General features: G+C 38.3%; 1 protein-coding gene across 1 annotated transcript in view; it reads right to left on the bottom strand.

Annotated features, from left to right (window-relative positions):
* The window catches only part of LOC122655632 (3-isopropylmalate dehydratase large subunit, chloroplastic), a 50,646-nt gene that overhangs the window by 4,143 nt on the left and 23,826 nt on the right, over positions 1–22,677 (bottom strand). The window contains exons 11-14 of the mRNA XM_043849884.1: positions 15,208–15,262; positions 14,945–15,076; positions 4,579–4,626; positions 4,292–4,450 (exon numbers count right to left, since the gene is read on the bottom strand). Of these exons, the coding sequence (XP_043705819.1) occupies positions 4,292–4,450; positions 4,579–4,626; positions 14,945–15,076; positions 15,208–15,262 (394 nt within the window). The remainder of the gene's footprint in view (positions 1–4,291; positions 4,451–4,578; positions 4,627–14,944; positions 15,077–15,207; positions 15,263–22,677) is intronic.

Here is a 22,677-nt window from a genome sequence, read left to right as displayed (position 1 = left end):
TAATTTATTCCTCAAACATGGAATAATCCTTTCCCCTAAGAAAATCGAACTCGAGAAAACTCGAATCGAATTTTTAGGTCTCATCCTGACCGATCATGGACTCCAACTCCAAGATCATATCCTGATTAAAATCAAGGATTTTCCCTGTCTTACGAGACAAACAACATTTCCAACAATTCCTCGGAATTTTAAATTATGGACGCAATTACATAAAGGACCTCTCTTCTAAAGAACAAAGTCTTTTATTAAAATTGAAAAAAGATGTTGACTTCACTTGGACCGAGTCTGACATACAGACAGTCCTCTCCACCCAGGCCGAGATTTCCCAATCTTGTCCCTCGGTTTACTTTCCTCTTGCTGGTGATCTCCTAATTCTGGAAACAGATGCTAGCAATGAACACTGGGGATGTGTCCTGAAAGCACGACCCCTCAAAAACCCCTCTGACGAGCAAATTTGCGGATATAATTCTGGCAAATTCACCTCTGCTCAAATTAATTATAATATTTATGAGAAAGAGATTCTAGCCATTGTTAATGCAATTCAACGGTTTAGAATTTATCTGTTACCTGAGAAGTTTCTTATTCGCACAGATAACCAAGCTGTCCGAGATTTTTTGAAAACAAAATCAAAAGAAACTAATTCTCGCCGAATTAATTGGGCTAATAGTATTAATCAATATCAGTATGAAATTGTGCATGTTAAAGGTACTGACAATTTCTTAGCTGATTATCTTAGCAGACCATGAATCCCCGGCATCCTCCTGATAAAGGTAAAGGTAAAGCTCACGCGACACCACATCGCAAGTGCAAGAAAAAAGCCTCTTCTCTTGGCTTACTCCCTACCCCCCGAGGTGGTATTCTCATAAGAGAACCCCAGGAAACAGCAGCGATACCCACCCAAGGATCGCCTACTGGTTTCATTCGAGTTCCTGCCACAACAGCGGAATTCTCTCCCTCTCTTTCTCAGCCTTTTAGTCCCTATTTCCTCCCCGGGAATAGTCAAAAACAGGACAGTCAGGATCCCTTCTATTTGTGGAACATGACCCCAGCCAGCTACTCCCAGATTGTACAAAAACAATCAGCTGCAATTGTTCCGCCTTCATTTGGTCAGTCGGTGACAAACACCACTGATTTCTTTCATCATGATGGGATACCTACCAAGTGGTACCATCAGATAAACACTTTGTGGAAGACGCAGGTTGCCGGCCAGAAAAAGCCGTTTCGTACTGCTCTTACCGCCTTCTCCAAGGCTCTTGGTACTTTCTTTTCCAAGCAGCTTAGCCTTCAGGCTTTTGTACTCGACTTAATTAGACAAACTGATTGGGACGATGTTACTTCCCCCTGAGAAAGTACACAGCTTTCTTCAGATTGCAGATTGTATTGAAGACCATTTAAAAGATGCGCTCTTCCATAAAACTTTTATAATCTGCTTATATTTAAAAGCTACAATTATACTCCCCCGGGAAATATTCCCAATGATACGTCATTGTGATGAAGAACATTACCAGCGCTCTAAACAATTTTTGCTGGAATTTCCTAAAAACAACTTCAGCCTGCTGCCTGTTACACCCTACAGGAACATTACAGATAAAGAAGCACTCCGAGTGGCAAATCTTGCTATTCATGCTGAACATCTGTACAAGCAGTCTCTCATGGCTTTGCGCAACGAAGCTCTACTGCTCACTTACCCTAACGGATGCCCCCGCTACCGTTACATGGTCTCTGACGGACGCCGAATCTTTGTCACTCAGTTCACGATGGATTATGAAGTCCCTCTTGAAGTTGCTGCCGATACCTACCAGCTTATCGATCAGCTCCAGACGTTCTCTCCTCTCCTCGACATCCCTGGCACTCTCCTTGCCGATGCCGCCGAAGCCGCCGAAACTTTAGCCGCCGCCGAAGCAGCCGAAGACACCGCCGCAGAAGCCGCCGCTGATGCTTTCATCAACGCGCCTCTCTCTCCTGATCACGCCGACTCAGATGTCAACCTCGGCTCTGATTATCGTCATCCCTGACATCAACATGGTCCCACATGAACAGTGCAGCCGCCCTACATCACCCATGACGTCATCATGAACAGTGCAGCCGCCCTACGTCACCCCTGACGACATCTTGGACCCATGAACAGTGTTGAATAGGACCAGCCGCCCTACGTCAGCACACGTCAGCAGTTACTGTTCCAGAATTGAAATAAAATTTTGGAATCCGTAACCGACCTCTCCCTCTATATAAGGCAGCTCATTTCTTCAGAGAAAGCAGACCTTGCTCCGCCAGCTCTCGATCTCCGCCTCTCTCGCTCCTCTCTGATCTTCTCCTTCCCTTTCGATACCTTCTCTAGGTTCGAACCCCGTGCATGTAAATTGTTCTATTGAGAGATCTATTAAATAATTTAATGCACCACTATTGCTTGTGCGATCGTGTAGTGCATGAGTACAGTGATCATAATGGATGAGCGGGTCATCACAGAAACAAGGGGGTAGGGAAGCCATAGATAAACGATGCAATTAAAAAGATAATTTCCTGGGGGCTAAACCCGTTCTCTATAATGGGTGAGACAAGGGTCCAAAACACGTACGGTTCTTCCAACCTGGTGTTCCTCTGGACATCAATCACCTAAGAGAATATATGGCCGTGGAAATCACAAGATAAAAGCAAAGAAATAAACAGCTAAATTACCAACCTGTGTGTGTGCTAACCGGAACTCTGATCTTGGAAAAGATCTTCGCAGTACTCAAAAGGGGGTAACCCTCATCGATCTATCACTTCGCAGATAGGTCTTCGGTTGTGTGCTCAATCCCTTTTTTTTTTCTTTTTCTTTTTTTGGTTCTCCCTTTGTTCTATTTTTCATCCAAGCAACTTTAACTTACTACTGACACATGATGGTCAATTTTGGACTTACAACCCTTGCTTCACAGGGTTGCAAAATATACAATGGGAAACCCAACCAATGCAGTTAGACGTTGGGTTAATTAGGGTTATTTAAGAGATAATTATGTAATTTGTTTTCTTTCCTCTTTTTCTTGTTAGAGTCGTTAATAGCAAGTAGGAGTTAGAGTTTGTTCCAGTTGTCGAGTTCAAGTTAGAGTCAAATTTTATTTCAGTTGGGATTCTTCTCTTAAAATTTCAGGTCGATCTGAGCTTATTTGGTGGACTTCTTCCACTTTGAAGTGCTGCAAGGTTTTCCGTCTCTCTTCAAGTCCTTCCATAGGTAACAAAGGTTGAAGACAACCAAAGTTATTTTGTTTTTTTTTTATTTTATTTTTTTATTTCATCATTAAACCCTTATTCCTAAAATACCCTCATGTTTTCTATTAAATCAAAGTCTGTCCAACCCCTATACATGCTTCCAACTCAGTCCCCATACAAAAATATAAAAGACCTTTGTCCTAACCCACAACCACCTTCCAAAGTAGCCCTTTACAATTATGGTTATTTATCAGATTGCCACTCTCTTGCTACCTTTGATATATTTACAGTTTTGCCACTAATTTGCTTGAATGAGTTGATATTAGTCGGGTGGGCCCATAAGCGATCTGAACCAGGGTTTTTTGAACCTTGGATTGCATCAATTGGTATCAATACCAAATTTCCTGCAATTTTCTAACCATGAAAGGACCCTCTCAAATCACCAATCATGAGCTCTATAGGCTGTACTAGGAATTACAAGAAAACCAAACTTATTCAAACTCTAAAACTGAAATAAAATTTGACTCCAACTTGGACTTAATAACTGAAAAAAGCTCTAACTCCTACAATAAAACTTGCTATTAACGACTCTAACAAAATAAATATAAAAGAAAACAAATTACATTATTATCTCTGAGTAACCCTAATTAACCCAAAGTATAACTGCAGCATGCAATAAAAAGATTGACTCATTGCTTATAACAGCTTTTAAAAACGTGATAGAGAAGCCTGCAAGAGTTTTTCCTGGAAAGCATGAGCCAGTAATTCATGGAACCAGATTGCTCAATCTATGCTTCAATTCTTGATTAGAACGTGGCTGGATATAAATAGGAAGTAAGTGTTTGGGTCTTCAACTGATTTGCAGATGGTTAAAGGAGGTATAGTCAAAAGCCATAAGAAATATTTAACCCACTGGATGATTAGTAAGTACTAAGTTGGTCCCATTTGAACTTTCATCTGAAAAGTGGTCCTCTGGCTGAAAGTCAAAAAATCCCCAAGAAATTGGGACCGACTGAAGTTTCTCCAAGAGAATTGATGGCATGTGCAAAAACTTACACAGTAACTACTACAGATCAATCAGTTTCACATGAAAATTAATACTTGCCTGAGGTTCATTCATGCGTGCATATGTATCCCTTGGGCCACCTAAACAAGCTCCACAGCTAGGACTTGCAGGCACATCACAACCAGCTTCTTCGAAAATCTGCGAGCAAGTCTTTCCACCAGATCCTGGAACTGGAATACCATAGATATCCATCCAAACCTGCCAATTTAATGAAGAAATAACATAATGAATTCAATTTTTTCAGCAAATAGAGTAACTTTTTTTCAATATAATAAAATTCCTGTTGTATAGTAATTCTACAAATAACACAGTATCAAAAAGATAACCTTTTGGGTAGCAGGTACAAGAAAAGTTGGCACTTTGACCTTTTTCCCCTGCACATAATGAAAGTAAGATTCATATCTGAAAGAAAAAAAAAAAACTGATGCATGTCTCAAACGTATGCATTACTTTGCATTCAAGCACAATACCAAAACAAAAACAAAATTTAAAAAAACAGCAAACTAATCTCAAGTGGAGACTTCTTCTAACTACAAGGGCTGATACGTTGACATATAAATGTAAGGTTATATCTAGGGAGAGCTTAACCATACAAAATAGATATTGGTCATAGACATGGGTTTTAAAACACTAAATTGTAAGAAATGTAAGATTACCTACACTAGGATAAGATGACGAAACTTAAAAGGAGAAAACGTGAAGGCATTTACTGACAAACTAGTAGCACAGGGAAGATAAGACTTAGATGACGACACTAATATGGCAAAAATCAAGATGGCTACTCATATTAAGAATATAGCTGAAGAAGTTCCAGCCAAATCTAAAGAAAACGAAATTCATCTAGGGAAAGTTGGAGGTGAGATGATGAAGTTAAAGCAACTATTAAGGATAAGATCTAACTTTGAAACTTGGCAAAAGACCAAGGTTGAGGAAGATTTTAAAAGGATTAATTGCTAGAAATGAAACTAAGAAGATAGCAGGGAAAGTTGTAGATTAAGACAATGTGAAATGAACCATATGTGTAGATGAGAGAGACAGACTGTGTGGACGCTGGCAGAGGCTGTGCTCTCCCATATAGAACATTATCCCTATTAAATTATTAATAAATAATGAGATTAAAGAGAGATGAAAAACTATGCCTACAACTTACTAAATAAAAATAATACAAGCAATAATGTTTTAGCACGTAATAATATTCATCAAGAAATCTCAAATCTTAGATATATATATATAAGGAAAATTAAAGTTTCTAAATTAATGGAAACTTTAAAGAAGATGAATATAGGTAAAGCAGAAGGTCCAGATAATATTCCAATAGAAGTGTAGAAGAGCTAAGGAATTAATGGAATATCTTGGTTACTGAAGTTGTTTAATAAGATTATAAGCACAATAAAAGTCCTAGATGAAGGGAGAACCATTGTATTACCAATGTCTAAAATTTCTAAATAAAGGTGAGATTATAACTATAGAGGAATAAAATTTCTGAGCCATAGTATGAAATCATGAGAGAGAATAATTGAAGCCTACCTGAGACAAGAAACTAACATTTTGGATAAGCATTTGGTGTTATGCTAGGAAGATCAATGACTAAAGCTATTTATTTGCTTGGGAGACTAATGAAAATATTTACAAAATGTAAGAAATATCTCCATATAGTCTTTATTGCCTTGGCATTTGGAAAAAGTTTATGATAGGATCCTTAAAGAGATAATTTTGCAAGTGTTAGAGAAGAAAAATTGAATAAGTATGTGGACATGATTAAAGATGCATAGTGGTGTAATGACTATTGACTAATGTAAGAACAATGGAGGGCAGGGTAGTGTATTCTCAATAACAATGAATTACCTCACATCAGCTTTGAGCCTGTATTTGTTTTCGCTAATCGTAGATATGCTGACTACAGATATTCAAAATCATGTCCTTTGGTGTTTGGTTTTTACTGATGATATAGTCTTGGTGGATGAAATAAAAGTACAGATATATGCCAAGTTAGAGTTATGGAGATCCACCTTCGAACAACAGGTTTTAAGATACGTAGAACAAAAACAAAATATATGGTGAGTAACTTTAGTAATAATAGGACCGAATGTGGGGTAATGACAAAAAATGATAGGGATATACCGCGAAGTGATAATTTTAGATAACTCGGTTCAATCATAAATAAATGAAGAGAAATAGAGGATCATGTTGCACAAAGAATTAGAGCAGGGTGGATGAAGTGTAGAGGTGCGGTTGCAGAATTTTGTGATCAACGTATCCATTCAAAACTCAAGGAAAAATATATAGGATAGTATTATAACCAATAATAATGTATGGAGCTAAATGTTGGGCTGTGAAGAAACATGTAAAATAAATTTAGTATGGATGAAATAAGGATGTTGAGATAGATGAATGGTAAAAATAGAAATTATAAAATAAGGAATGAACAAATTAACATTAATTTAGGAGTAGTTGCGATACATGATAAGTAAAGAGAATGTCATTTGAGGAGGCACAAACATCTGCAATGGAAGCATTTGAATGCTCTAGTAAGGAGCAATGATATGATTTAGATTTTAGATTAGAGTTACAAAAAGAGCCACGAGTAGGCCTAACCTAGGAGAAGAGGTGAGGAAAGACAAGCATAGCTTAAGCCTAGTAACAAGTATGTCTTTGGATAGGGCTGATTGGAGAAAGAAGATCCATGAAGCCGACCCATTAGATGGAATAAGGATGAGGCTGATAAGATTGAGTTGCGTTGAATCTCGAGTGAGGACTCAAGTGAATTAGTATGAATTTCCCATGTTGATAGTAATGGTAAAATTTAATAGAAAAATGTAAGGGGCAAACCCCAAGCACTCCAAGGTACAAAATAGAGAGAGACCACTCTTTAGCAAGTTTCAAGGTTTTGCCGAAATTTCGCAAAATATTTCGGTTTGACAGATGTCGAAATGAAACCCCATACGATATATAAAAACCGTTAGGGAAATTTAGTTGTTTTGGCGGAATTTCAATGAATATGTGCAGTTTCGTATCATTTTGACCAAAAGGATACAAACCTTTAATATAGAAGGAACAGTTTGCTGGTTTCGACTCGAAGGTCTGTGGAAACCTTTTTTGTTTTTTGATCAAAACACTTTTATACAAGCATTGAACAAATTATTGGGTAGTAGTGGAACACATCGAAAGTGATGATTTGCTGCATTTATGGAAGCTTTGTACAAGTTTCAAAGTTTAAGGTGTATTACTTATCCCAAAAAAATGAATTTTAATAGAGTAAATACCATAGTTCAAAATCTCGTTTTGTTTTGGTCGAAATTTTGAATATTTTGAGTATTTTGGCCAAGTCTAAACAAAATGCAACATCAAATTGAAAAAATGCAATATTTCGGAAATTTTGGAAATCTCGGTAATTTAGGTCTAAAAATGCACTGTTTCGGCGAAATTTCGGTCATTTCACTTCAATATTTAAGTCATTTCGGCATTTTACACCCACAAATGGCCCAGCAAAACTCATAGAAAAAATACAATATTTTGACAGCCGAAATTTCAGAATCTTGGAAATTTTGGTCTTCTGAAATTTTGCTCTGGCCAAAATGGCCTTTCGAAATGCGATTTAATACTATGGTAAATACCTTGGTGGTTGGCCTTCAATTTTTCATATGTTGACACCGTAGGCCGATCTATGACTACATGGAACCGGATTTAACTTCCTATTTTTAATATATATTTTTTTATTTTCTATAAAAATTTAATTTTCTTGCAACAAATTTTTGGAAACAAAAAAGTTTAATACTTAGACTATCTTTGGTATAGTTTTTATTTTTTATTTTTGTCTATCTAACAAAAATCATTAATGAAAACCATTTTTTATCAAAAATTAAAAATCGTTTGGTAAACATTAGACATAATAGAATATAGAATGAAAAATGGTTTGGTATAGTCATGTGTAGAATAGTTTTTTGAAGAAATGATTCCCTTTTCATCCATCTTCTTTCCTTCCTGGAAAACGGAAAGGGACGAGAAGAAGCTCAAATTAAAGAAAGAAACGGAATTTTCCTTTTCCAAATAGGGGAGATATATTTCCTAGTTCCAACTTCCAACCCCAGAAGAAAAGCAATCCACACTACAAATCAAACAGCAGAAATAAAATGCAAATGAAAATAATTTCAGAAGGAGAAGGTAAAGAGGAAAAGAAAATCCAGAGCCAGATCCCACCATGGGAGTTGGGAACTAGGGAAGGATATATTGGGTTTGATGGTACATGCTCTTGTTGATGTAACACTACAAAAGGGATTCTTATTGACAAGACTTTCTCATTTCAAAGGGATAGGATGGTAAATTATAGGGAAAAGGCTCCCTAGTTCAGCGAATCACCATGAGTTATGTACAAGCTCCATTAACTGGCAGATCCATCCAAACTCAAGGCCAAGGATTCGAAAACTAAAACTAAAGAAACCAAAATAAGATCGAAAAGCCACAGCAGGATCAAGCCAAGTAGCCAGAAACCCTAAATTCTGAAAAACGACAATAAAGGAAAAGAAACAAAGAAATCCCAAACGCAGCTGATGCAGAGGTAGAAGACGGTAAAAGAGCGAGGGAAAAAAAAGGGTGGGGGAGGGGGGAAACAAAATTCAGATATAACACGAACTGCCGGCGGCGGTGGCATTAGCTGCCATTGCTCCACCTTCATGGCCCCATTCTTCATCATTTCAGGGTTTTGGTCTTCCCATTCTCTCTCTTGATCAATGTAGAAGGAGGAGGAGAAATGGAGGCTTGCCTTTTAAAAAAAAAAAAAAACAGAAGCAATTTACTATTTTACCCTTCAATTTTGGGGTTTATGAGCACATGCTCAATAAAGTGTCTACACAAATAGCGAAAAACAATTTTCAACGAAAAACCATAAATGGCTTTCCATCTATTTTTGGCTTTTGGTTTTTTTCAAGCCTTTTTAAATAGAACTAGGCTCCATAAACGATACCAAACACAACCAAAATCGTTTTTAAAGGCAAAAATAAAAAATAAAAACTATACCAAAAAATGGTTGGAGCTCAATTTTATAATTTTATATATGTTATACACCGTTGGCTAATCTATGGCCTCATGAAGTTTTTTTTTATTAAAATTTAATTATTTTAATTCTAGATTTTAAAAATTCTTTTGAAAATTTGCAGAAATTTCAGAAAAATAGCAAACATTTTCTGTTTCGGTTTAAAAAATAAATTTATGAAAGTATTGTTGTTGTATTAACAACTTAAGATGATGATTCATGTCTATTTCCATGATTATTTTTTATTAATTAGGGTATTATTATTTTTTTTAAATTACAAAAATTAGTTTTAATCAAGAAAAAAAATAAAGAGTTATGGAAAAAACTAGGAAGGAGTTAATAATGTATGCATTTTTTTATGCAACAGTGTTAGAAGTTTGCATGATAGTGGAGAATAGCACGGAAGCATGGCGGACCAATAAGAAATGTCAAGAAAAGGTCACAATGTAATTATTGTGGCAAGATGATCAATTCAAGGGGGCTGCTAACTGAAGTGGCTACAAGGATGTGGCAAAATGCACCAGGGTCCCTAGTGAGGTACAAAAGGCCATGGATGCCCTTATGAAGGGAAGATAGAGGAGATTAAAAAACCAAAAGGCAAGGGAGAAGTTTGATGAAGCAGTGCTACAGCCACCAGCACCAGGGGCCAACTCTGATATGATTATATGCCTGCTGATGTAGAGACAGAGGCAGAGAAGGGACAGATACGGCAGGCTTAGGTTAGAGCTGCAGAGATGGAGAAGGAGCTGGTTAGTCTGGCACTAGAGCAGTTGCACCTGAGGCAAGTGGTAGTGGTAGGGATAGGGGAGGAGGAAGAAGCATACGCAGGCGGAGTTGCCTTTCAGGGATCACAGAGTGTGAGGGCAGACCCAGCACCAATAGTAGATGATGATGATGATGATGATGATCCCATTGTCCTTTAACAGGATCTTGCCATATAGAGGACTCAGGATGCCAGACAGAGAAAACTAAAGCATGTTGGTTTAATTGGAAAGGTAAAGTGGGCAACATAGCATCCCAACAAATGCCACTGAGGGACCATACTATCAGAACCAGAGTATGCTGGACACTATGGGGGAGGGTGGCCATGGGCTAGGATGAAGGGGCCCTCTGCATATGAACTAATGAATGTTTATTTCCCCCAACAAAAATAGGAGCTGGAGTACATTGATAATACTTAAGGGGACATGAGAAAACCATGGAGTGACTGTGATGTGTGATAGTTGGACTGAACCCACTAGATAATTCATCAACTTTATGGTCTATTGTGATGGTAGGACTATATTCCTAAAATTTGTGGATGGATCCAAGGAGAAGAAGGATGCAAAGTATATATATATAAGCTGTTGAAGCATGTGGCATAGCAGCATAGGAGGTGGGGATACAATCATAGTTATCAAGGCGGCAAGGCGACCACGGCGTTTGAGGGCCTTCCTAAGCACCTTGGCGATAGGGCGACCACAAGGCGTCGCCTTGGCAAACAAGGCGTTCTAGTATTCTTTTTCTTATATAACCATTTTATTTGGTACAAATAGCATATTAAAAATTATATAATTTTACTTTGCTAAATAAATATTAATGATTCAAACCAATGCAAGATATTCATAAAAAAAAACAAATTAACAAACTAAGTTCATCATATTATCATAGAAATATAGCATATAAATGTGGAACAATATTATAAATTATTAAATATAAAGAATAAAGGGTTGCTAATACTTACCTCTATGATGCCAAAATGAGTGCCTATGCAGTAGGCCCTAAGGTAGGAACAGCAGCATAAGAATTGCTGGTGGGGGTGGAGAAGCCACACTATCATATCATGATTTCAACAAAATAACAAAATGACATCTATGATATGTATTCACAGGTCCACATTGTCTCAGGATGAGGATATATCATTCAATTTATTATAGGCAAAAGAAATGAGGATGGAAAAATAAAAAAGAAAAGAAAGAAAAGAACATAGTGCGTCACAGGGAAGGAGAAGGGAGAAAAAAACTTGTAAAGGAGGAGGAGGATGAGAAGAAACAGAAAAAAAAATCGATTATCAGTACACCTAGGCAGTAGGCCCTAAGGTAGGAATCGCCGATGGGGGTGGAGGCTGAAGGAGTAGCAGCATAAGAAAAAAAAAAAACGAAAAATCGAGGGAACAATGGGACATGGAGGCGCAGCAGCAGAATAAGAAAAATAGAAGAGAAGAAGAAGAAGAGTAGAAGGTTACTTACCTTGTTCCTTCACTGCAGGTTTTTTCTCCCAAACCCAAATAACGAAGATGAAAAGTCGAGGGTTTCAGTTTTTGACTTTAGTTGAAAAAGAAGAAGAAAAAGTCTTTTATACCCTTGATAGCATGTATCTCAATTTAGAAAATACATACACCAGCCAATGAAAAGTTAGTAAATAGAATAAAACAATAAAAATAAATAAATGGGGTTTTTATAGTATTGATCCAATGTATCTCAGTGTAGATACTCCATATACACTTTCAAATAATAAGTTAGGAAATAGAATAAAAAGTAAATACATAAAATAAATTTAACAACAAAAAGCGACCGCCTTGGTCACAAGGCGTCCTAAGGTGTCGCCTTGGTCACCTAAGAGACGCCTTGGTCACCAAGGTCGTCGCCTTTCTTACATACCATAAGGCGCTCCACCACCTTGCTTCCATATTTCCGCCTGGACGGCGACGCCTTGATAACTATGGATACAATACGTTGTCCCAGTGGTAACAGACAACAACAGCAACTTTAAAAAGGCTAGGCCAAGATTGATGCACAACAATAGGTACCACCTATTTTGGACACTATGCCACACCGTTAACCTCATGCTAAAGGACATGAGGCATAGATCCTTGGTATAAGGTGTGGTCGATAAGGCAAGACAAGTGAGCACACTTGTATACAACCATGGACATGCTTTACAGATGTTGAAGGACAAAAGCAACAAATATTTCGCAAGGCATGGCATTACTTGATTCGCCACCAACCACATTTCTCTGAAGATCTTTAAGGCAAAGATGGTTGTTCTAAGGTCTATGTGCTTCAAAGGATTGGTTTAGTTGCAGAGAGTTGGCTTCACCAAAGGGCAGTGCAGCACAGGTGACCATATCTAGTGACCAATTCTTGCATGACTTGAAGAAGGTCATTCTTATACCAGAACCAATGGTAAAGGTATTGAGGATGTCGACTCTGAGAAGAAGCCTACCTTGCCACACCTGTACGCAATCATTGGGATGATGAAGGACCACATGCAAGCAATGATACCACATGGTGGCATGTCGTAGCTGAAGATTATAGAGGATGGCAAGGAGAAGCACTTGATGCATCCACTTAATAGGGCTGGTGAGTTTTATCTTTTATTTTAAGCTACCTATGTCAATTTACATTCCATTTGCATCTTCATAAGCACTAACAAGTTCTTTATATCAGTCCCAGCATATTATCTAATCCATAGTACTAAAACTCGTTTCGTCTCGGTCGAGATTTCGAGAATTTCGAGTATCTCGGTCGAGTTGAAATGAAATGCAACATCGAATTGAAAAATGCAATATTTTGAATATTTCGGAAATTTCTGGAAATTTCAGTCATCTCGTTTTGGAAATCTCGGTCATCTCGTTTCGGAAATCTCGGTAATTTCGGTCATCTAGTTTGGGAAATTTCGGAAATCTCGGTCATTTTTGGCATTTTACACCTACAGAAAAAATACCATACTTAGTACTATTTCTCAATCCCAAGCACCAATACAAGAGTCAAGTTGAGATGTATCAGTTATCAATCACTGATAGATGCAGTGAAAGATGTGGTGGCCAAATTGGAGCCAAATCCAGCTATACAGTTCAGGTGCAATAATGAGGTGAGACTTGTAGTTAAGTATTTATAAGGAATATAATTGCTCAATTTCGTATTAATGCGAATATTACCAATGTTTGAAATGAGTATAGATAAAGAGCTTCAAGGATGCACTTGGGATTTTCAATCATGCAGCCACAAAGTCTGGTTGAGAATCCATAGCTCCTAGTAGGCCCACTCCATTATTTGTATATGAGATTGATGCAAGTTGAGACTTCAAGAGGCGAAACCAATTGAGCCATGCACGGTTGGAGAAGTTGGTGTACGAACACTATAACATGAGACTGAAGATGCAACACATACGCATAGGTATGGAAAATGATAAAGAACAAATTGAGCTTAGCAACATTTTCCAGGTAGAGTCAGATGAGGAGGAGGATCGAGGTGACCCTGTTATGGATTGGCCCGACCCCGAAATTGCTAGTCAGATGGATGCAGATGTCAACGAGTTTATGGAACCTTGAGAGGGTCGAGTTCATTCACAGACACCCCGACCTTCTGAGTCTCAGCCTGAAGAGGATGCTGATGAGGACATCGAATGGTCATATTTGAGTGGCCACACAGGTGCACAGTCCATCTAATGGTTGTGATGGGGGAGATAAATTTACATCCCCCCACGAGGATACAACTAGGCAGAGCCGAAGCTAAAGCCGGAGCCCATCCGACTCATAGGCGACTCAGTTCAGTCACGACACACAGGATGCTGAACATGGTTCACCGCACACATGCCCCCCCACCCCACATGTGTAGGCTACTTGAGAGGCACACGCCGCTGATTTAGACCAGCTGAGGATGATAGCATGGATATCGATGTGCCAACTCCACCCAGTTCATGTCTCCATGAGCCATTCCCTAGGTTGGGACACCTCCGGGGATAATAGGTGGGTTTTCATGGACTATTAGAACAATTGGGCACAATATATGTCATGGGATAAATATGTGCTGCATTCGGAGAAGCGTTAATGAATTCTTCAATCATACACAGCTCGTGGATTAGACCCGCCAAGAAACTAGAAACTCCAAGTGGAAATGAGTGTTGAGTGTTGTATACTTGTATTTCCCTAACCTAATGTATATTTTGATTGTTTTAATTGCATTTTTACATTTCCAGCAGCTAAATTACGTAGTTAGTGTTTGTGATAGGGCTAGTGTACTGCAGCATTCAGCGTATACTAGCAAACTTGGGTCCAAACCACAAGTACCATTTTGGGTGTTTTTTCTTCTTTTTTTTGGTGTGTGAAACTAATTCATGGAATATGTGTAAAATGGTAAAAAATATGCAGCACAAAAAAAAGGTCAAAAGACTATTTTTGGGGCCTCGAAAACCTAGGTTTCAATTTTGCCAGAAAAAATCCCAGGTTTCAGTCGAAACCTGGGAAGTTTCAGTTTCAGCCAGGGTCGAAATCTGAAATCTAAAACCTTGGTTGCAACAATGAATGATCTCATGCCCATGTACTTATAATCTTATATCATCATGCATGTCAGTTAACGACAAATGCTTGGTATCTCTGTACTTATACTCTTATATCATCATGTGTCAGTTAAAGACGTATACTTGGTATCCATGTAACCCAGCAGCAGTATCAAATTCAGTCAGAGAGATTCATAGCAACTTTATATTCAGCTCAGAACATAGTATGAAACAACATTTTACATGAGACATTCAAAAATAGTTGGAAGGAAATGAAAAAGTCAATTGTAAACTTGATGCATCAAGAGAAGTGAAAATCTTATGCAAAATAGAGACTCTCAAATGCTGACTCATTAAGACAAAAAATTAATAAATATTAATAACACCAATTTTCAGCTTCTTACTGATGCTAGAAAAACTTTGGCTGCGGCAAGAAAATCCTCAGTCTTTCCACCAGTGCACGAGCCTATATATACTCTGTCTATCTTCACATCTTTGCATTCTCTAGCTAAAGCACGATTATCTGGAGAATGAGGCTGCGAAATAAATAAAAAAAATGTCACCAGAGGCATAATTGGCACACACACACACAGTCACATTCACTATTTCAGAAATGCGAAAACTGACAATTTCAAATGCCACTATAGAGTACAGAACACCTACTCACCTTTGCCACCAAAGGCTCTATTTTGGAGACATCAAATCTATACTCGGATAAAAATCTATAAGTCGAGATAATCAGCTTGTCAGTCCATGCAATTTCCAGCAGATCAAGTAAATAAGGCAGTTTAAAAAAGATATGAAAGCTGAATGTTTTTAAGAAATAAAAAAGAAAGAATCATTTATTTTCAACTACTAAAGATGTAAGTGGACATATATAACCGGCCATTAGCATTCACTGAGTCAATTAAAATTACCATTACTTCTAAGATCCATATTTCCTGCACAACTTAGAACTTTCCCTGCCCCCTAAATTAATAACTTCATACTGTGAACTTTTGCAGAGTGAAAGTTAATGGATTTCCCCTCAAGAAATTGGAAGTCTCATTGAACAAAGAAGGTAGGTGAGATCGTAAGCTATTCTAGTGTTTAAAGTAAATCATGTAGAATTGCTCGCTACCGTTTCACCTAAATGCTCTAACTGTTAGGGAAGGGTGAATGTATACATCAACACTCACCCGCCCGCGCAGTCCAAGATCCCATGGTCCTTGCACGCGGAGTTCACACGGCATTTCCTTTGCACTGCGCCAAGGTAGAAAAAAATGTCGAGAGAACTCTTCGAGTGCATTTCCTATTATTCGAACACTCGACCTCCCCTACTCCGATACCATGTTCGCTACCATTTCACCTCAAAGCTCGAACTGGTAGGGAAGGGCAGCGTCAATGTATACATCAACAAGAATAGGGACAAAAAGCAAAGATTGAAAGATAACATTTAATTCCAAGGGAGAAAATTAAAATACAAAATTTAATTTCAAGGTACAGAAAAAAAACTGCTATTTTGAGACACAAGGCATAAAACAAAGAAACTGCATACACAGCACAAGCTAGAAGTTCAGTGAAATGTAAAACTAGGCTATGACAAAGGAGAGCAAAGGGAGCTGCTAAAACCATGTTTCAAGATTTCGCAAAATATCGCCGATATATCGGCATATTTCGGAAATCTCGAGCCTACAAAGACAATTTGGCTGGTCGAAATGAAAAAATACAATATTTCGATGATATTTCGTGAGATATCGGCGATATTTCGCGATATCACGAAATATCGTCGAAATATTTCCTTTTAACTTAAATGCTCACGTGACTATGGGTTTAAAATCAGAATTTCGCAAGTCTCAATCGATATTTCGACCGAGACCTGCATAGAGCTCCAAATCCTTCATTTTTTCCTCTTCTTCCACTCTTCCAAGCATCATCCAAGCATTGTTCATCCTCATTTTCGACGGATTATCGCCGGAAACATGTCGGAGCCTCATCTAAGCACATCCTCCAAGGATTTTTCACTACTTAAGGTAAATCCTTTTTCTTTAAAACTAATTTTTTTGAAATTACTATGTTCAAGAGTTAGATGGTGATGATATTAATATATGTTAGACACCGGAGGCCGATCTACAACCTCACGGTGTCAAAAAAAATTTTCCATATGTATTTTATTTTTTTAATTTTTTGATTTAAAAATTGATTTTCCTGAAGCAAAAATAGTTATAAATTAGGGGTAATATAAATTGGATGGGGATCAATTAAATATATGTTAGACACCAATGGCCGATCTACGTCTTCACGGTGTCGAAAATATTTTTCCGCTCATAAATAATTATTTTTATTTTTAGAAATTAAGAAAAATATTTAAAAATTCAAAAAAAAAAGAAATACATAAGGAAAACTATTAGGTTTTGGTTTGAAAAATCTGAAAAAATATGAAAGTAATTTCTACATGTTTTTTAAGTGCATTAAATATATATATTATGTTTAATCATTTCGGTTTTGGTGTGTTAGGTCAATATTTATATGAAAATTATTTATAAAAAATTATTTTTAATTATGAGAAAAATTAAGGGTTAGGGGAAATATATTAAATCAATTGTTTACTACTCTCAAAGTCTCAATTGAAGTACTTCTACATTAAGTTTTTAATCATTTATTTTACTTACATTGCAGTAAACAAGTATTATTATGGTGGATCGTCAAAGACAACGTGCGAAAGGAAAGCAAAAGGTAGGGGAAAGTAGTCAACAGAGGGAGCAGAGGGAGCAGAGGGAGCAGAGAGAGCAGAGAGAGCAAAGGCCAGCCAGGCAGCCTAGGGTTGACATTGCATGGTTACATGGCACTCCAATTGATGGGGATAAGAGAAAATCCCAATGTAACTATTGTCATATGCAGTTTTTGGGAGGTGGGTCCAGTAGACTTAAACAACATCTGACTGGAGGATCTAAAGATGTTGTAGGTTGCCATATGGTCCCTACTCAAGTAGCTAGGGAAGTTGGTGACAGTTTGAGGGGAAAGAATAAGAGGAAGGCTGAAAAGCAAAGGGTAAGGGAACAACTAGAGGAGGCAGTGAGGAGTTCAATAGGAGGAGGAGGACAATACCATGATGATTATGGTGATGAATCTGATGATGATGACAGTGATGATCCCATCTATGTGCCTACTGATATACAGACACCACAGGAGGCTAGGGACTTTCGACGGTCTGTTTCAAGGAGTAAAGTTAGTTTTCAAGAAAATCAGTAGATACAAAGAGTAGGGGGTAGTGGAGGAGCAAACACATCTGGAGGTTCTAGAGTTGGGGGGTTGTTGAATCCTTTTAAAAGATCACAAAGTATGAAGGAAGCTCCAACACCTCTATCGGTACCAGTACCACCATCACCATCAGATCCTAAACTACATAGGAAGAAGGGAAGCACTCAACCAAAAATCAAAGGAGCATGGAAGAATATGAAGGGGTTAGTGAAAGAATCAATAGTTAAGTGGATGCTATACCATACCATCCCAGCAAACACCGCACAAGACCCCCATTATGATACCATGATTAATACAATTGCAGAGGCTGGCCTAGGGTTCAACGGGCCCACCCCATATGAGGTAATGAATGTTTATTTACCTCAACAGAAGTCCGAGATTGATGAGTACATTGGGGAGATGAGGAGTATGTGGGAGACATATGGGGTGACTATAATGGCAGATGGTTGGACTGGGCCTACAAGAAAGTCCATCATCAATTTTATGGTATATTGTGATGGGAGGACAGTTTTCCTCAAATCTCTGGATACATCCAAAGAGATAAAGGATGCAAAGTGGTGAAAGTTTTGGAACCAGTAGTTAAAGTTCTACATATAGCGGACTCCGCTCTGAAGGGCCCCACCATGTCAGTCCTATATGCTGCAATAGACTTGAGGAAGGATAGTATCTACAATGTGACTCCTCGTAGTAGCAAGCACTACTTGGACATTATCAATGCTTGCGGGGAAAATCAACTTATGCATCCACTGCATAAGGCTGGTGACTAATTTTGTTTATGTAACTAATTCATATCTTAGTTTCTTAGTAAGATTACTAATTACAATATCTTATTTCTATATGTCAATTTTCAACATACTACTTAAACCCCAAGTATCAATATAATAATAGGCGTGGGTTGAATACTTAACTTATTGATGCTATGAAACAAATAGTAAAAAAGTTGGAGCCAGATGGTAGACTACAATCTATATGCAATAATGAGGTGAGTCTTATAATTCATTTAGAATATAATAAATTAATAAGTAGTAATTAGTTAATGAGTCATTATTAATTTTCCACATGGGTATAGATAAAGATATTTAGGGATGCATTGGGGAGTTTTAGAACCGATGCTGCAGTACAAGGCAAAGCACGTGATGATGCTGGTACTCAATTCAATATCTTATTCTTTTAAATTACATATGTATTGAAAGTTGAAAGTTGTGAAAATTTTGACACGTATTTTTTTGTTGTAAACTTGTAATGCAGCTGAATGGTGGGTGTTGTATGGGGAATCGGCTGAGAATTTAAGGAGAATAGCAATCAAGATCCTTGCCCAAACATGTTCCGCATCTGGCTATGAGAGGAACTGGAGTACGTTTTCACCCATCCACTCCAAGAGGTGCAACAGATTGGGTTCCGAACGTCTATCTGACATGGTGTATGTGCACTACAACTTGAGGCTGAAACTACAACACATACGCATGGGACATGAGGGGCAAAGGGGCACTATTGACCTCACCGACATCTTTCAGGTTGACTCAGATGATGAGGACCATATTGTGGATTGGGTGAGGGATAGAGGTGAGCCGGTGTTGGATTAGGAGCAGGGATGTAAATGGATATTCGTAAATCCGTATTCGATCCGAGTTCGTATCCGTTTAGGAGAATCTGAATCCGTCCGAAACTAATCGGATACGAATATGATAATCCCCCTATCCGACCGATTATTATCCGATTTGTTTAGCAGTCCGACGGTAATAAAATATCTGAAATATAACTCTGTGTTTATCTATCCTTTTAAGTTACCTTATTGGATTTTGTTATCTTATTTTTATAAATTTATAAGTTAAGATAATGTGACTCTTTTTCTAGATTTGCTATTGGTTTATATATATTGTTTTATACAATGTGATACATGAAATTTCATATCTATTAAAAAATCAAAAGTAAAAAACGTAGGAGAATAAAAGACTAAGAAGAGTAGAAGAAAGGGTAATTACTAAACTCTCAAGTCTCAACCCTAACCCTCATCATAAAAATGGTAAATATGTCAACGGATAGTCGAAAATTTGTATTCAATCCGTATTCATATCCATTTAGGAGAACCTGTATTCCAAAAATCACTATCCGGAAATTATCCGAATCCGTCCAAAAACCGATAGGATATTATCCAAATCCGTCCGAATATAATCGGATACGAATATGATAATGCCACTATCCGACCGAATTCGATCCGTTTACATCCCTAATTAGGAGGGAGGCAGGCCAGACCCTGTGATAGCTTCTGAGATGGATGCTGATGTGGATGACTATACGGCTGACGAGGGTCAGATACACGCACCGGAAGCATCACCCATACCATTCCAGCCCACAAGTGGCAATGCTAATGAGGATGATGACTGATCCTGGCCCTCAGGTGGTACTGGTAGGAATTAGACTCAAACTCAGACTGGAACTGATGGAAGTGATGATGATGGTAATGATGATGGCAGTGATGATGATAATGGTGGTGGTGCTGGTGGTGGTGGTCATAGTTGTCAAGGCGTCGCCTAGGCGGCGTCGCCAGGCGTCCAAGCGCCTTGGTCGCCTAATTGGTGTCGCCTTAAACTTTGGCCCTCTCCACCGCCTTGGGTCGCCTAACCTCCGTGACAACTATGGTGGTGGTGGTGGTGGTGGTGAAGCATTTAATGGAATGCGAGAGCGTTATGTGGTAGACCAGCAGACGGAGCCTGTAGAGCCAGTCCGATTCACCAGAGAAACACAATTTGATCATGCCACACAAGGTACGGACCATGGTGCACATGAGGCCACACCCACACCCGCACCCTCACGTACCCCCTTATCATACACCAGGAAGCGTAGGGGTCGGCAGACACAGGTTGTTGATCATATAGATATTGATGAGTTATCCAGCTCTGTTGGCGGATTGAGTATGGGTGATAGGGAGGGAGGATCGAGTGGGCATTGGCGTGCCCTATCTTTTGACGCACATACCACTCCATCGTCATCGGATTACAGTGCATCACAACCTCAAGGTGGATATGGATATGGGCAGTTCGTAAGGGACTATAACTCCCAGTCCCAGTACCAGCCCCAGGGACGTACTGGTCCTACTGGATCATCTTTTATGGACGACATCTTTTCATACCCTAGTTACCCAACTCACCAGCCATACATGCTGCCAGCAGGCCCAGCACCGACATCACATCATACTGGATCAGTGGGTAGTCATGGTTCTTCATAGTCACAGATTGGTCACCAATATCCTAGGATAGGTTACCTTCAATATGTTGATGACTCCATTTACATGGCAATTGTGGATGACTACACTCGTATCTTCTCCGAAACTATACCGTGGTCCACGTATGTCCTTCAGACAGAGGAAAATGGACATCGACTCCAGCAGAGCATGAGTGGGGTCGATCCAGGAAGGCATAGCAATTATTATTAGGTATTTTTTATGCACATTTGACTTTATTTTTTATTCATTACTTTGTTTCAATTTGTTATGCCTTTGAGTACGTATACAGTTATACAATGTGTATTTAACTATTTACATCAGGGTTCGATCGTATACTGTCAATCAAGGGTGCAAACCCAAAACACCATTTTGAGTTCACTTTTTTGTAATATGAAGGTTTAAATGTGTTTATTTAGCTTAAATAAGGGTATACATGAAGTATCAGGCATTAATATGGCAAAAAACCCACCGAAATGTACTGCCGAAATATGGCAGAAAAAATACCATATTTCGACGAAATTTCGATACATTTCGGATATTTCGGATATCTCGGCCAGCCCGAGATATTGAACCTATTGAACCTTGGCTAAAACTAGAGAGAGAAAATTTCTTTTATCATACTAATGAGGGATTGGATGAGGTTGGGTTTCTATGGAGAAACTCGAATCCTGATAAAGAACACATATCAGAGAACAAGCTGGTATAAGAATCGACAAGGATTAGAAAAGAACACCAGTGGCTCGTCATGAACTAATGAAAGTGATACAGGACCATCTCAAGCTTTAGACAATGATATTTCCTCTTCGTAAAGTCATAATCAATCCAAGGAAGACAATGAATGTTTGAATTTTGTTCAGAATTTTGAGACTATCTGTTATTTCTGGCACTTCTCTTTGAGGCTAACTTAAAAGGTCAAAACGTATTCATTTAGCATGATTTGGGGCCATTTGAAGGCTATGCCATAAATTTCCAATAAGACCACGATCTTGTGCAATAGGAAGATATTACCAATTTAATAATAAACCCTTTAGAAAGTTTAATTACATTAGGGAATCAAATTTTAACTAGAATTTATTCATTATTTTGGTACATTTTATTTTCTTATGAAAGGGGTAAAGCACTCATTGAGTTATTTGATAGTACCTCAGCCATTAGGAGCCAAATTATTAGAGTCAAACTCGAAGTAGATGTCCTATAGGAATTTCTATTCACAGTTAATAGTCCACCAATATCTTTCTTATTTCTTCTTCAATTTTCTGCAATTCTGTTTTCAATTTTAGTCCATTACCTCTGCCCTTTCTTATCCCTGTCTGCATCAGAATGATGGGAAATGCTAGCGCTACTGAGACTACTCTCTTTGTATGAGAGCACGTTGATGGTCACAGCAGAAGCGACAAGCAATGAACAAACAAAAATTTCGAGCAAACGGATGTCAATGACTATAACAATTAAAATGAACTGGGAGTGGTGGTTACCAAGAACAAACTGGTGGTATGTTCCTCCAAAGGAATGCAGAACTTTTGATTGTTCCTTCTCCAATGTCTATAACCAAGCTTGAAGATGGACAGATTCTCTCTTCCTCACCTCAAGTCAAGCGTAGAGACAATAATGTGTTGTGCGATTAGGGTTTCAACTTTAGCCTCTCTTTTATAAGTGGTCTAATCTAAGATTACA

Source organism: Telopea speciosissima, chromosome 3 (assembly GCF_018873765.1).
Source record: "Telopea speciosissima isolate NSW1024214 ecotype Mountain lineage chromosome 3, Tspe_v1, whole genome shotgun sequence".
Taxonomy (NCBI): domain Eukaryota; kingdom Viridiplantae; phylum Streptophyta; class Magnoliopsida; order Proteales; family Proteaceae; genus Telopea; species Telopea speciosissima.
Note: the sequence above shows the minus strand (reverse complement) of the source record. Positions and strands in the feature narration are given on the sequence as shown.